This window comes from Ceratotherium simum, chromosome X, assembly GCF_057802395.1.
Source record: "Ceratotherium simum simum isolate JZ-2026a chromosome X, ASM5780239v1, whole genome shotgun sequence".
NCBI lineage: Eukaryota > Metazoa > Chordata > Mammalia > Perissodactyla > Rhinocerotidae > Ceratotherium > Ceratotherium simum.
In genome coordinates this window covers 3,020,412-3,036,851 of record NC_141940.1, presented here as the reverse complement: position 1 = coordinate 3,036,851, position 16,440 = coordinate 3,020,412, and the positions used below count along the sequence as shown (strand labels likewise).

Below are 16,440 nucleotides of genomic sequence, written 5' to 3'. Positions count from 1 at the left end.
TTGCCTAAGGAGGGCGGCCTCAGGTCAACAGAGGGAATTGTCCCAGGCCCTGAGGGCGTCAAGGTGAAGATTGAGCGGACCAGCCATCCCAGGACACATGGAACCCACCGAGTTTTCCTGTTAGCCCCTGGGCAGGTGTGGACTGATGTGGGGCCCCCTCACTTCCTTCTGTTCAGTTTCAGAGGAGTGTGGACTTTTTCTGAGAGTTTTGCCTCAGGGCAGCAGAGGGGTGGGGCCCAGGGGCTGCCAGGGGAATGGTGAGGACCCTGCATGAGCACGGAGTGGACCACCCACTCCAGAACAGTGGGGACCTCACAGAGTCCGCCCGCCACTCCTGTCAGCACTGGGGGCCAGGGCTCTGCTTGCAGTCTGCACCCTCAGGTGCCCCTCGCTTTCCTCTTACAGGGCTCCAGGAACCCGCAGGTGAAGCCCTTGGTCTGAGGCTCGTGTCCTCAGGTCACAGAGCAGAGGAGACCCAGGCAGCGCCAGGAGTCAAGGTGAGGTACACACCCTGAACGTGTACCCAGGGTCTCCCCCATGCCAGAACCATGGAGACCCCGCAGCGCCCGAGTCCACCCCACCCCACCGTTGTCCCCAGAACCTCGGGCTGTGCTGGGTGCACCCTGAGGAGCCGTCTCACTTCCTCCTTCAGGTTCTTAGGGCACAGGCCGCCCAGGAGGACAGAGCCCTGCGAAGCCAAGAGTCCCCCTAAAGAGGGGGCCTGTAAGTCGCCTTTGTCAGAGCCGCCAAGGGTGCATCTCTCAGCCGAGGCTGCTCACTCTCCCTGTCTCCCCCAGGCCCGTGGGTCCCCATCGGTCAACTGCCCACGCTCCTGCCGGCTGCCCTGTCACGAGTCATCATGCCTCGTGCTCCAAAGCGACGGCGCTTCACGCTTGAGGAAGGCCTTCAGTCCCAAAGTGAGACACAGAACCTCGTGGGTGCACTGGTGCCTGTGGTTGTGGAAGAAGATGCTTCTTCATCCTCCTCCACCTGCTCCTCCTCTTTTCCTTCCTCTTTCCCCTCCTCCTCTTCCTCTTGCAATCCTCTGATCTCAAGCACTCCGGAGGAGGTTTATGATGTTGCCCGGACCCCGAGTCCTCCCCAGAGCCCTCAGAGTGCCTGCCTCTCCCCCGCTGCCATGGCCTCCACTCCACTGAGCCAGTCTGAAAGCGATGGCTCCAGCAGCCAAGAAGAGGAGGGTCTGAGCACCTCACAGGCCCTGCCAGAAACTGAGTCCTTTCCCAGAAACTTGCTTGAGGACAAGGTGGCTGATCTGGTGGAGTTCCTGCTCCTCAAGTATCGCACAAAGGAGCCCACCACAAGGGCGGAAATGCTGACTCTGGTCATCAGAGATTACCAGGACCACTTTCCTGTGATCTTCAGCCAAGCCTCTGAGTGCATGCAGCTGGTCTTTGGCGTTGACGTGAAGGAAGTGGACCCCAGCGAACACTCCTATGTCCTGGTCACCACCCTGGGCCTCACCTACGATGGCATGCTGAGCGATGAGCAGAGCATGCCCAAGACTGGCATTCTGATACTTATCCTGAGCATAATCTTCGTGGAGGGTGACTGCGCCCCTGAGGAGGACGTCTGGGAAGCGCTGAGTGTCATGGGGGTGTATGCCGGGATGGAGCACTTCATCTACGGGGAGCCCAGGGAGCTTATCACCAAAGTTTGGGTGCAAGAACAGTACCTGGAGTACCGGCAGGTGCCCAACAGCGATCCTCCATGCTACGAGTTCCTGTGGGGTCCCAGGGCCCACGCTGAAACCAGCAAGATGAGTCTCCTGGAGTTTTTGGCCGGTGTCATTGGGAGTGACCCCAGATCCTTCCCAGTGTGGTACGAGGAAGCTTTGAGAGATCAGGAAGAGAGAGCCCAGGCCAGAATTGCCAGCACGGATAGTGCTACTGCCACAGCCAGTGCCAGTTGTAGTACCGTGCCCAGTAGCTTCTCTTTCCATGAGTGAGGTCTAAGGCATAGTCTTCCCTTTGTGTTTTAAGAAGACAGTCAATGATCTAAGCACTGGAGGGCCAGGCTGGGGCTGAGGGCATCATAGAGCGTAACATCTTTGTGTTCCTGTTCCATAGGGGGGGCTTTGAAATGTATCTTTTTCTATTTTTTGTATTTTAAAATGTTGTTACTTTTACTATAAAGTTTATTAGCTTCCGAATCTAAGTTTGTGAATGACGTTGGTCACACATTTATTGCTGTTTATTCAGTTTAAAATAAAGTTTTGCTATTTTGTAAAAAAAAAGGAGGAGGGGAACCTTCCATTTTATTTAGTCTGAAACAAGACAACTTGGCATTGCAATAGGAGTTTCCTTGGAAATGCAAAAGAACTTAGCAGTAAAATAGAGAAGAAATTTAAATGGCAATTTTGAATTCTCTTATCATTTTTAGTCTATCATTCTGCATAAATGAAAAGGTAGATACCTTGATTTTCTTAGCTTATTCAAGAATGTAGAAGAAATTAAATGAGTAATAAATGAAATCTCTACTCACTGGCTCGTTTCTTCCCCAGACTTTTGCTGAGCCTCTGCTCTCTGGAAGGCCCTGTGTTAGTAGTGGGGAAAGGAGGGTAAGGAGGATGCCCCCCACCCACAGACTGAGAGTCTAAGAGCCGCAGTCCTAGAAGGAAGGTAGTGAGGTGTCCCCTCCAGAACAAGTAAAAGAAGGTGAGCAGTGGTGCGGGCCCAGGGGAGGGTACTCAAGTGTAAATGCTCTGAGCCAAGGCAGTGTGGGGCTTTGGGAAACTGCGATTCCTTCTGTGGGTGTTGATTGTAATGAAGCTGGGTGTTGGCAGTGGCCAGACTCACAGACCCTGTGTGTTAGGGCTGAGAGGAAAGTCTGAAGTGGAAAAGTGATCTGAAAAGTTTCTTTTAGATCCCGGGTAAACCAGAGAGAAATCTCCACCTGGGGCAGGAAGGGAAGGTGTCCTGGGCTCTTGTCACATTGCAGTCCAACAACAGTGAAGAACGAGTTTTATACGCACAATCTGCAAGGATTTACTGAGAAATACGGTCGCATTCCTTTGAAGTGAAGCCCAGAAGTCAGTGGCCAGGCACTCCTTTCCCAGGCCTGGGAGAGCCGGAGCCCACAGCATAAATTAGGTGTTAATCTTAATTATCTTCAGTTTAATTTGCCCAATTGCAATCCAGGGCTAGATTTTTGGTGGGGGTGAAATGAATGGAAATAGAGGTGTGGATGAAGAGCAGCTTGGAGGGAGGGAAGGAGTTGGTCCTTGATTCTGTTTCTAGGAGCTTTATGTTCCATCCAGCTGGGAAGATTCCCACACCCCCAAATTTTCACATATATCCCCTAATTGGGAAGATTTAGTGAGTTTTATTTACGAAACATCCTTTTTAGCCTATTGCATATTCCATGTCCTATTGAGCTGCATATTCTCTAATATGACCTGGATAACAAACAAACAAAATCCCAGAGGAGAGAGTGGAAGGTCTGGGATCAAAACAATCCTAGCAATAACTCAAGTGAGTCCTCAAACTCCCCATACACACCAGGCACTGTGCCAGTTCCTTTCCGTACATCACATACACTCCTGCAGGCCTGCAAGGCAGGGCTCACCAACCCACTTCCTTCACAGAGGGAGAGCCCAAGGCTCCGAGGGCTTGCTAATTTTCCCAGCATCGCATGGCTACTAAGTGACAGGGCAGAGACTAGAAACTGGTCTGGATTCATCTAGAGCCCGCACTGCTCCCAACATCCCGGTTGGGGCCAACCTTCTGACTCGTCATTCACTTCTCTTCTCAGTACTCCATGATGTCTCTCAGGTGACAAAATCAGGACCCTGAGGCCCAGGTAGTGAAAGCAGGCCCAAGGAAGGAAGGCAACAATGAGAATCAAATATAATTTGGGGATGATCCGAGGCTTGCTGAGAGCTGACTCCTCCAGGTGTCACCATTTCTGTCCAGTCCCAGCTCTTTCCCGCATGACAGCACCCTTCCCATGGTCTTCCCCTGTGTGAGCTCCTGCGCAACTCTGGAACCTTGTCAGCTGACAGGGTCTTCCCTGCTGCCTCCTCTGAAGGCTGCACAGAACCTCCTGCCCTCCCCACTGACACAGGGCGTTCCTACTCCCTGCAGAGGTCCCCCTCGATCCCGTCAGAGAGCCACAGCCCTTTTCATGGAAAAGGTTACTTTGGACTGTGACGTTTAGACACCTGGTCATCCCTCCCTGGGAGTCTTCAACACACTCGCTGTTTTCCAAATGGGCTGTGAGTCGAGTCTCATTGCGCCTATAATCTACTAGGACCTGGGATACAACCCTGAAGTTACATAGAGGGTTTGTGAAGCCACCCTGGTGCTTGCAGTAGGACTTTAATGGGCTCCTTATTTGATGCTGGGAACTGAACACATAGACGGATGAAAGAGCTGATTTGGGTGGTCAGAAATTAATGTTTCGTCACAAGCTGTAGAGGAGGAGCAAACATCTTACAAACCCTGGGATCCTCCTAGGAGGTGAGAAATGGTTCCCTGGTGGACGTGTTAGGTCAAATTTAAAAAGAAAAAATAACCATTCTCCCACTGTCCTTCTCTGGTACCTGCCCCACAGGAACGTCCTGGCTTTCAGGGAGCCTAAGGTCACCTGTGCAGGTGTTCAGAGAAGTTCAGTCATGTGGAGGGTAGCGGAGACTCACAGGTTAGGATTTTACCCATGCATCAAAAGGAAGGGAGTAAATTCTCAGCCTACTGAGATTACATATGGTATTGCAAAGCGAGGGCAGAAATGTGCTGTTGAGTGAAGAAGGCGAACCCTCCCTGCTGAGATTGACAGTATCCTCTTAAAAGGAGATGTGGTTCTGTATTTGAAAGCACCTGTCCCATAGTAGGCTTCATAGAAGGCTTAAGACTTCAGAGAATTTCAAGGCAAACCTGACCTCAGGAAATCGTCCACCCAATGGACACGTTTGTGGTCATAACAAGTTACAGTAGTTGCTTTGTGTTGAGCACCTAGTATGTGACGGTGCATGGGAGAGACCAGTGCTCACCCATATGTTGTCTAGCTGTCTTCTCTGGATACAGGAGACACTACATTGCCAGTCTACTTGTAGTTACAGAGGGTCATGTGACGACCCTTTGCAAGGGAGACATGAGCAGAATCATTGTTTGTCACATCCAGGCACTTGAGAGCCAGTATGCCAGGTCCATGCTCTCTCTCTCTCAGTTCACCAGCAAGCATGGTAACCCCGTGCTGAGATGGTGGAACCACAAGATGGAAGCAGCCTGGACCCCTGGGTCACCTAGAGCGGAGGGACCCTGGCAAACCGCATCCAAGTTTATGTGCACCAAAAGTACACTTTTGTTATGTTAGCCTTTCAAATGTCAGGGTTTGTCTGTTGCATCAACTAGCAGTTACTGTGACATAGCTATTTTTCTATTGTTAGGTGTATACAAATATTTTAACTACAAATGTAGTAGTGACTATGTTCCTATTGCTAAAAATTCTAAAAACACAGATCAATCACAACATCCCCTTTTCAAAGTTCCTCCACAATTCAGCCTCCTGCTCAGAGGTCACCACGAGTAACAATCTAGGGTGTGTTATTTTAAAGCCCACTATGGTCTTTTTCATAGATAGATATACTATAAAAATATATTGTTTTTATTCAACATACCTACATAATGATGTACATACTGATTTGCCACTAGCCTTTGTCACTTAATAAAAAGGATGCAGGATCTTCCCATGACGGCACATATAGATCTACCTCACTTTTGAAACTACCCCCTGGGATGCTAAAGTTTGCATGTACCATAATTAGTCAAACAATTTCTTCCTGATGCACTGTTGTTTTCCTTTTGTTGCGTGATTAATAAAATGAAATCAACATCTTTGAATATGAATTCTTGGGTAGACGTGAATGTTTTCTGATAAGATATACATACCAACATAGACATTGGGTTAGGGTGGAAAGGGCGTGAATAGTTTAACATTTTGTCAATACTTCTGAAATTTTATTCCAAAATGCTATACCAATTTGTATTCTCATAAAAATCACAAATGATTTAAAATTCTGAAATGTCAACCAGACATTTCCTCTTTACTTTGAGAAGGAAGGATTTGGTCAGAATGACCAGGAGCCAGGGAAGGGGACCAGACAGGACACCCTCAGCTAGTGAGGGGCATTGAGAGCATCCCAGGGAGAGCGAGCGCCAGAGTCCACGAGAGAGACCAAGTGCAAAACCAAGTCCAGAGAGCCCCAGGCAGGCTGGCAGTCAGGGCTCTGAGTCCAGAGTTCAGTGTAGGGGGAAAGGGACTCGAAGGAGAGAAGGTGGGAAAAGGAAGGGATTCAGCTCAAGGAACATGAACAGGCTGAGGACGTCTCTGAATCATCCTCACCAGCTGGAGGTTGCAGTGTGGTCTGAATGGGCAGGTCTATTGGATGAATGGACCAGCAGCACCCAGACCGCCCGCTACCTTAGAGTCCCCCTACCTCTGTCAGGAAGAGTACACCTGGCTCCCTGCATCATTCGGGTGAGCTTCATCTCTTGACTACTTGAGTGGTCCAGTGCACTCTTGCCAGTGTCCCAGGGCAGAGAGCTGTCGTGATGCCTGCTGGAGACTGGGGACTTTCCCCCTGGGTGCAGTGCAGCCCTACGTAGAGGCTGGGGCTATGTGACTGAGTGGGGTTGGTGACTGAGGACCAACAGCCGAGAGAGGCCAGGAATAGCCATGAGCACTGGAAGGGAGTGTGCAGCTGCAAGCAGGGTGAAATTAGAAGGGGCAAGCACGGCACTCATCACTTCAGACTCTGCAGATGAAGGGCTGGGCGTGGACAGGCTTTGAAAACTGTCCAGATGGTGGCCCTGGCTCAGACTGCCTCCTGGGGTTTCTGAGTTCTTGGCCCACCAGGGGCAGGTGTCCTGTGGCTGTGACAGCTGGCCTACATTGCCGCCAGATACTGTCTGGGATAGAGGATTTGCCCAAGGTGCAGACGTGCTCTGGGTGGATGGAAAACCCGTGGGGATGGCACCCTTCCTCGTTAAACTGACGGGGATGTGCGCGGTGCAACACAGGAAGCACGTGGACCATCCTGTTGAGAGCATCCCCACCTTCAAGATGGTGTTTGGGCCCGGGGAGGGCACGTCCATAAGGACACTCCCAGTAAGAGTTTCCCACGGGAATTCTGAAGTTACGTGAGCAGTTGTGCACTTTGTGTTTGTCCCATGGAGGCGGAAGGCTCAGGCAGGGAGCAGGCTCCACATTTTAAATCAGCGAATGGGGCCCTCCAGTAATTATTCCTCTGATTGGTGGATTTGTGGTTGAGTACAGGCATATATGCGCCATCTCGAGTTACTTTTAATACTCTGCTCCTGGCATCCTTGTCAAGGCTGAGCATACATCCCCCAATACACAGACACTTACTTCCACTAGCCTTGTTTGAGGCAGCTGGCAGCTCTGCAGACACTAACGTTACACAGGACAAACAGAGCAAGGGACTGGAGGCAACCTGGGGCCCATGGACCTGGAGGCTGGGGTTCCCTGAATCCATCCTGTACATCCTATATCTAACTGGAAAGTCCCCATGAGCATCCTGTATCTAACTGGTACACTATGGTTGTCAAAATTTTAGAGGTGGAACCTTTTGTTCCAACTGAGGCCTTCTACACAAATCCACTCTGCGAACATCAGGAAAGCAGAGTAGTCTGGTTGAAATGAGGACGATAAACCCAGAGTCCTGTCCACTCAGCACCCTTTCTTCCCCCTTGAGGCAGTGGGTCCTGACACCCAGCCACAGAACTCTAGGCAGCCCCCTGAGCGCAGCCGGGAAAGTTCTGTGCTAGAAAACTATTCCTCAGACATGGCCTTCATTGTGTTCCTGCACAGGCATCTATCTGTGTGGGCCCCATTCTGCCCAATGTACTGAATGCCAATTTTGCTGTCAAGGTTTCCAGCACCACCACAACAAATGGTGCCCTACCTCTGCATTCTCAACATAAGTTATCATCCCATTTCTTGTTTCCCAAACTCTTCATTGTTCACCACTACCACCCCCACCCCAACCTAGACACACATTAGTATACATTATCTTCCTACTCACTCGACTATTCTCTATTCTCAGCATGGGATTGGCTACCCTCCCTCCAACCGACCATCCCTGTCTCTTCTTTCCAACCCTGCTTTAAATTCTCATCTTGAAAAGAGGTCCCTACTAGTACCTTCACCTGATAGCTCTCAGCTCCAAAAAACACAGTGGGCCTTCTCTACCTTTTCATCCATATTTTCTTCTTTTTAAAAGTGTTCTCAGGCCGCGTTCCAGCACCCTCAACAAGAATATGCAGCTTGGCTCATTTTATTTACATCTGTTGCCTCCACTCCCTCAGAACATTGCAACGATGTCTTGTTTACTTCTCCTATCATTTACTCAGAGAGGAGTGTTGAGTCTCCAAATATAATTGTAGATGTGACTATTTCTCATTTCAGTTCTATCAGATTCTCTTTCTTGTCTTTTGAAGCTCTGCTTTTAGGTGTATACACACTTACGATGGTTATGTCTTCTTGATGAATTGACTCTTTTATCATTATATAATGTCCGTATTTATCCATGGTAATTTTCCTTCTTATAAAGTCAACTTTTTCTGATATTAATATAGTCACTCCAGCTTTAATCATTTCTTATTTTATTTTTTTTAATTGTCAAAGAGTAAATTTTTTTTTCTTTTGGTGTACAGTTAAAAGTGATGTATAGATCCATATAACCACAATCAGGATACAGAACGGTTCCATCGCATCTCCCCCCAAAAAAACTCCCATGTGCTATTCATTTATAGTCATACTCTCCGCTCACACCTAACCTTAGCAACCACTCACCTGTTTGCTGTCATTGTAGTTTTGTCTTTTTCAAGAATGTCATAGAAACGGAAGAACAGAGAATGTAACTTATTGAGATTGTTTTCTTTCACTCAGGAAATTGTGTTTGAGATTCATCCAAGTCGTTGTGTATATCAATAGTTCATTCCTTTTTATTGATGGGTAGTATTCTATCGTATGGATACATCACAGTTTGTTTATTCATTCACCCATGGAAGGACATTTGGGTAAATATGAATAGATTTTGGCAAATATGAATAGAGCTGCTCTAAACATTCGTGTGCAGGTTTTTGCATGAACTTTAAGTTTTATTTCTCCCAGGAGTGGCATTGCTGGGTCATATGGCATATGTACGTTTAGGAGAAACTACCAAATCATTTTCCATAGATGCTGTACCATTTTATACTCCCACCAGTAATGTATGAGAGTTCAAGTTGTTCTTCATCCTTGCTAGCACTTAGTAATGTCAAAAATTTTTTAAATTTTAGTCATTCTCAAATATGTGTTGTGTTATCTTATCTTGATTTTAATTTCCGTTTCCCTAATGGCTAATGATGTAGAACAGCTTTCATGTGCATATTTGCCATCCATATGCCCACTTTGGTGATGTGTCTATTGAAATCTTTTGCCCATTTTTAAAATTAGGTCATTTGTTCTCTAATTTTTGAGTTTCAAGGAACTTTTATGTATTCTGGATACAAGTCTTTTGTAGGATATATGATTTGCAAATATTTTCTAACAATCTGTATCTTGACTTTTTATTCTTTCTCAGAGCAAAAGTTTTTGGTTTTGAGGAAGTTTAATTTATTTTTTCCTCTATGAATCATGCTTTTGGTGTCATGTTTAAGACCTCCTTGCCTAAGGCCAGGTCATAAGATTTTCTCCTATGCTTTCTTTAAAAGTTTTATAGTTTTTCTTTAACATTTGGATCTACAATACATTTTAAGTTAATTTTTGTATAAAGTGTGAGGTTTACATAGAGGTTCTTTTTTTCTTTTCTTTTCTTTTTACATATGAATGTCTAATTGTTCCAATACCATTTATTGAAAAGACCAACATTTCTCAAATGAATTGTCTTAGTTCTTTTTAAAAACTCTACTGGCCGTATTTGTGTAGGTCTATTTCTGGACTCTCTAATTAGCTCCATTAATCTATGTGTCTATCTTTTAGCCAATACCACACCATCTTGATTACTATAGCCTTATCTTAGAATTAGGTAGTGTGATTCTTCCAACTTTATTCTACTTTTTCATAATTGTTTTAGCTATTCTAGTTCCTTTGCCCTTCCAAAAACTTTTTGAATCAGCTTGTTTATATCAATTTAGTGATAATTGACATCTTCACTATGTTGAGTCTACCAGTCCATGGACATAGTATGTCTCTCTATTTATTTAATATTTATTTAGGTCTTGATTTCTTTCATCAGCATTTTGTAGTTTTTAGCATACAGATCCTGTGCATGTGTTGTTAAATTTATACCTAAGTATTGCATTTTGGAGCTATGGAAAATGCTCAGTTTTTAATTTTTGATTTCTAATTTTTTTTATTGTAGTTGTATGTAAATACAATTAATTGTTGTGTGTTGATCTTGTATCCTGCAACCCTGCTGAACTTGTAGTTTCCTTGGGATTTTCCCTGACTCCCTCCAGGCTGCTGGATGTGAAAAGGCCCTCAGGGTGCCAAGGCAGCAAATGAGCCCCATACCTCCTGAAGCTGTATCCTCACTACCAGAGGTTCTTCCAGGTGCCACGTGCCAAGTGCCTCACTCTCTGAAGAAACCATGGGCTGGCCAGCCAGGACCCACCCACTCAGCCTAAGCCCTTCATCCACAGGAGGTAGAGTTTAGAGTCATGATACATTCTTTGCACCAGAGAGGAGACTAAGAACAGTTGTGTCCAGTATCTACAGTCTGCTGAACTCTGACTGGTGCCCAAGAAGTCTGCTAGTGGTGAGGGAGGCAGGGTCAGGCCTGCCCCTTGACTGAGGCAAGGTCTGTGGAATATTCCACTCCCATGCATTCTGGACCCACTGCAGCCACAGCGTCCACTCTAGTCAACTTCCATGCAAAATAGTGAAAAGAGAAAATGGGAAGAGAGGAAGAAGGAAGAGTACATCTATCTCTAGGATGAATATCAAGACTGCAGAAATAAATCTGCCATATAGAAGCATTGTGGAAGGAAAGAAAAGAGAAGAAATCCCTTTGTGTGTAAGAGGGAGTTCCTGGAGTTAATAGTCTCTGCTGTGATTTTATTTCAAATACGGAAATCTGATTTAGTAGTGCTCTGGGGGTGCTATGAGAGAGAAAGTGAGGATCTCTGACAAGCAAAGAGATAGCAGAAAAGTCATAATTGGATCTTCAGCCCAGATCTGGTTCCCTGAAGAGGACACACACCTCCATGTTGTGGAAAATACTACTGTTGGGGCAATATCATCCTGCAGAGCACCCACCCCTACCTAAGGCCCCTTTTGTCTCCTTAGGACTATCTACACTGTGGCAAGACTTCAGGCATTAATGAATGAGTTTCTCCACATCCCCTACCCACATCACTTGCTCCTGAAGGCCTCTTCTCTCCCTCATTCCAAAAGCTAGACATGAGTCACCCTCTAAATAATCAGAAACAAAGGCTGCAAATACAGGATAGAATATTAAAGAGAAAAAAATAGTGGTCCTTGGTCCCAGCACAAGACAGAATGATTTAAATGAATACTTTCCACTTTGAATATAAAGACACTCAGAGGCACTAAGGAGAGGAGGAAAGGTGATTTAGAATCCAAGACACTCAGCTAAAAAGTGCATAGCCTCGGACCTGTGTGGAATGGCAATTGCCACAACCCTCTCTCATCCATATTCTTGTGTAACAACCTTCCCCTACTCCCTCCCAGGTCTACAATTCTCATTGCCTAGGGCTCTCATAAAGCAACCCCCAGAGGATGAATATGCTATTTTGAGGAATTATGAGGATTGAAGGGAAAGTCTGGCCTTGATTACAGTAGATTATAAAGAACCAGTTGAAATTGTTCCCTGAAAAAATAGTAGCCCTGTTTTTTAAAACAGGAAGGGAAGGAAGGGAGGAAGGGAGAAAGGGAGAAAGGAAGGGAGAAAAGGAGGTGGGGAGAAAGGGAAAAAGGGAGGGAAAAAGGGAAGGAGGGAAGGAAGGAAGGAAGATACATTTTTTAAAAATCCGTGAAGCAAATAATTGAAAGGGCTGCTTTTGAGGTGGGAGGGGGCAGTGGTGAGCAGAAATAAAGGGGGTGCAGAAGGAAGTAAGGTTAGTGAAAACTTGTCCAGCAGAGAGCCTTGGACAAGGGGTTAGGAGATTCACATTCTAGTCACTGCTCTGCCACTGACCTACTAAGTTGCAAGTGCCATCCCTTCTCTGGGTCTCAGTTTCCTCATTTGTGCAGTGGGGGTGTGTGGGGACTTAGAGCCACCATCAAGGTCCCTGCATGCTCTGCTGTCATGGGAGAAAGGCAGACCTGCTCACAGAATTAGGCTGTCAACGGAAATATAGATCATTTAATTATGTTGGTAATGGATTCAGTAAATACAAATGTCAGCTGTCTATGAAAGGTTTCTAATACTCCCAACCATCCATCAATTTACATAAATCACATAATATTGCTCATATTATGCTGCAACTTGCTTTTTTTAAAAACAGCTTTCTTGAGATATAATTCACATACCGTAAAATTCTCCCATTTAAAGTGTACAATTCAATCGTTTTTAGTATGTTCACAGAGTTGTGCAACCACCACCACAATCAATTTTTGAACACTTCCATCAACCCAGTAAGAAATCCTGTATCCATTAGTATTCACTCCCCATTTCCTCCCACCCCCATGCCCTCAGCCATAGACAATTCCTAGTCAACTTTCTGTTTCTGTAAGTTTGCCTATTCTGGATCTTTCATATAAACGGAATCATACAGTATGTGGCCTTTTGTGTCTGTATTCTTTCACTCAGAATAATGTTTTCAAGAGCTTCAACCATGTTGTAGCAATTGTCATTACTTAATTTTTTATGGCCAAATAATGTTCCATTGTATGAATATACCACACCGTATTTATCTATTCATCCATTGATGAACATTTAGGTTTTTTCCAACTTTTGGGCATTGTAAATAGTGCTGCTGCAAACATTCATGCTCAAGTTTTTGTGTGAACAGATATTTTCATTTATTTTGGGTATATACCTAGGAGTGCAATTGTTGGGTCAAACAATGCCTCAATGTTTAACTTTTTGAACAACTGCTAAAATGTTTTTCAAAGTAGCTGCACCATTTTGCAATCCCATCAGCCGTGTATGATGGTTCCAATTTCTCCACGTCCTCACCAACACGTTATTATTTCCTTTTAGATTCTAGCCTTCCTAATGGGTGTGAAGTGGTATCTAACTGTGGTTTTGATTTGTATTTCCCTAATAACCAGAAATCTTGAGCTTTTTTTCACGTAGTTATTGGCCAAAGATATACTTCTTTGGAGAAATATCTATTTAAATATTTTGTCTATTTTTTAATTGGGATATTTGTTATTTTATTTTTGAGTTAGTTGTAAGAATTTTTTATATACTCTGGATACCAGTACCTTATAAATATATAATTTATAAAGATTATAATTTTTCAGGATAAGATTTTTTCCCTCTACCCAGTGCTAAGGCCATAACAAGCAAATTTCCTTGCCATTCCATCTATCTGGCAGGCTTATTGTTTATCCTTTTACTGATGGCATAACAAGTTCCCAAGCAGGGGACCTTCTATTAGACTTCCTGTTAACCTCACATTAGACTTCCCACTTTGGGCAGGCTCTAGACTTCGTCTCCTGTTCTGTGTACTTATGCATCCATCAAAATGGAAGCTCAAGACTTCTAAGATTTTCCAGAAACCCCAAGGATGAAAGCTGACTTTAATACTCTCTCACTTTCCAGGATTCCCACTATCATTTCATTTATGCTTCTGTGAATTCCATACTTGAATGCCAAGTTGTGATGCATTTAAGAAGTTTTGACTGGCTTACTCAGCACTTCAGTTGTTTTCATGAGGAGGGTTGTTCAGCCTATCTTTTTAAATATGTTGTAAAAAATGGAAGGCTGCATTTATTTTTTTTTAATTTCTTATTTTAAAATAATTATAGATCCAAGGAAGCTGCAAAGATAGTACAGAGAGGTCCTGTGTACCCTTCATCCATTTTCACTCAAGAGTTACTATAGTACCATATCAAAACCAGGAAACTGACATTGATACAATGTATTAATATAGTTCTGTCAATTTATCACAAGTATAGATTTGTGCAACCACCACCACAATCAAGATGCAGAACTATTCCATCATCACAAAGACTTCCCTTGTGCTACCCCTCTATAATCATCCTCATCCTTCTCCCCTAACAATTCCTAATCCCTGGAAACCAGTTGTCTGTTCTCCATCTGTGTAACCTCATTATATCAAGAAAGTTATATACATGCAATCATACAGTTTAAAACCTTTGGAAATTGGATGTTTTCACTCTGAATGATGCCCTTTAGGTCATACAAATTGTTGCATGTGTCAAGAGTTTGCTGATTTTTATTGCTGAGTAGTAGTCCATGGTATGTAAGAAGCACAGTTTCTTTGACCATTCCTTTAGTAAAGGACATTCTGGTTGTTTGAAATTTTTTACTATTACAAATAAAGGTGCAATGATATTCCTGTTTGCTTATATCACTATATGTGAAGTGAGTTTCTTATACATACCATATAGTTGGGTCATATTTTTATACCACTCTTCCACTCTCTGTCATTTAAATGAAGTATTTGGACCATTTGGTTTAATGTAATTATGGAAATGTTGGGGCTTAAGTGTGACATTTAACTTTTACAACAATTTGTTTTTCATATCAGTTTTAGATTCATAGCAAAACCAAGAGGAAGGTACAGAGATTTCCCACATACTCCCTTCCCTCACACATGCACAGCCTTCTGCTTTATCAGCATCACTCGCCAGAGTGGTACATTGGTTACAATCGTTTAACCTACATGGACACATCATTATCACTCAAAGTCCATAATTTACATTAGGGTTCACTCTTGTTTTTGTACCTTCTGTGGGTTTGGAAAGATGTATAATGATATGTATCCACCATTATAATACCATACAGAGTAGTTTCACTGCCCTAAAAGCCCTCTGTGCTCTGCCTATTCATGCTTCCTTCCTCCCTAACCCCTAGCAACTACTGAGCTTTTTACTGTCTCCATAGTTTTACCTTTTCCAGAATGTCATATAGTTGGATTCATACAATATGTAGCTTTTCCAGAATGGCTTCTTTCGCTTAGTAATATGCATTGAAGTTTCCTCCATATCTTTTCATGGCTCAATAGCTCATTTATTCTAGGCATTGAATTTTGGTGTTCCCTTGTCCGGATGTACCACAGTTTATCCATTCACCTACTAAAGTAAACCTTGCTTGCTTCCAAGTTTTGGCAATTATGAATAAAGCTGCTATAAACATCCATGTGCAAGTTTTTGTGTGTACATAAGTTTTCAACTCCTTTGGGTAAATGCCAAGGAGAGCAGTTGCTGGATTGTATGGTTAAGAGTATGGTTTTGCAAGAAACTGTCTTCCAAAGTGGCTGTATCATCTTGCATTCCCACTAGCAATGAATGAGAGTTTCTGTTGCTCCACATTCTTGCCAGTATTTGGTGTTGTCAGTGTTCCAGATTTTGGCCATTCTAATCGGTGTGCAGTGGTATTTCATTGTTGTCTTAATTTGCATTTCTCTGATGACATATGATGTAGAGCATATTTTCATATGCTTATTTCCCATCTGTATATCTTTGTTGCTGAGGTGTCTGTTCAGATCTTTGGCCCATTTTTTAATCAGGTTGTTCATTTTCTTGTTGTTGAGTTTTAAGTGTTCTTTGTGTATTTTGGATAACAGTCCTTTATCAGATATGTCTTTGCAAAGATTTTCTCCAAGTCAGAGGTTTGTCTTTCCATTCTCTTGAAAGTGTCTTTTGTAGAGTAGAAATTTTTAATGTTAATGAAGTCCAGCTTGTTAACTATTTCTTTCGTGAATGCTGCCCTTGGTGTTGTGTATAAAGAGTCATCTCCAAACCCGAGTCATCTCCAAACCCAAGTCATCTAGATTTTCTCTTGTGTTATCTTCCAGGAATTTTATGCTCCTGTGCTTTACATTTAGGTCTATGATCTACTTTGAGTTAATTGTGCTGAAAAGTGTAAGGTCTGTGTCTAGATTCATTCTTGCATGTGCGTGTCCAGTTTTCCAATCACCATTTGTTGAAGATATTGTCTTTTCTTCATTGTATTGCCTTTGCTCCTTTGCCAAAGATCAGTTGACTGTATTTATGTGGGTCTATTTCTGGGTTCTGTATTCTGTTCCATTATTCCATTTGTCTATTCTTTCACCAATACCATACTGTCTTGATAGTGGTTCTATAAGTTTTGAAGTCAGGTAGTGTCAGACCTCCAACTTTGTGCATCTCCTTCAATATTGCGTTGACTACTATGGGTCTTTTTCCTCTCCATATAAACTTTAGAATCAGTTTTTATCATATCCACAAAATAACATTCTGAGATTTTGATTGGGATTGCATTGAATCTATAGATCAAGT

The 16,440-nt window shown here is 43.8% G+C and overlaps 1 protein-coding gene across 1 annotated transcript; it reads left to right on the top strand.

The window, feature by feature from the left end:
* The first annotated feature begins 843 nt into the window (after nucleotides 1–843).
* On the top strand, nucleotides 844–1,969 carry LOC147911704 (melanoma-associated antigen 10-like). Its single transcript, XM_087427082.1, has one exon. It carries the CDS (start codon nucleotides 860–862, stop codon nucleotides 1,964–1,966), a length of 1,107 nt encoding a protein of 368 aa, XP_087283208.1. The 5' UTR covers nucleotides 844–859; the 3' UTR covers nucleotides 1,967–1,969.
* Nucleotides 1,970–16,440: the final 14,471 nt, after the last annotated feature.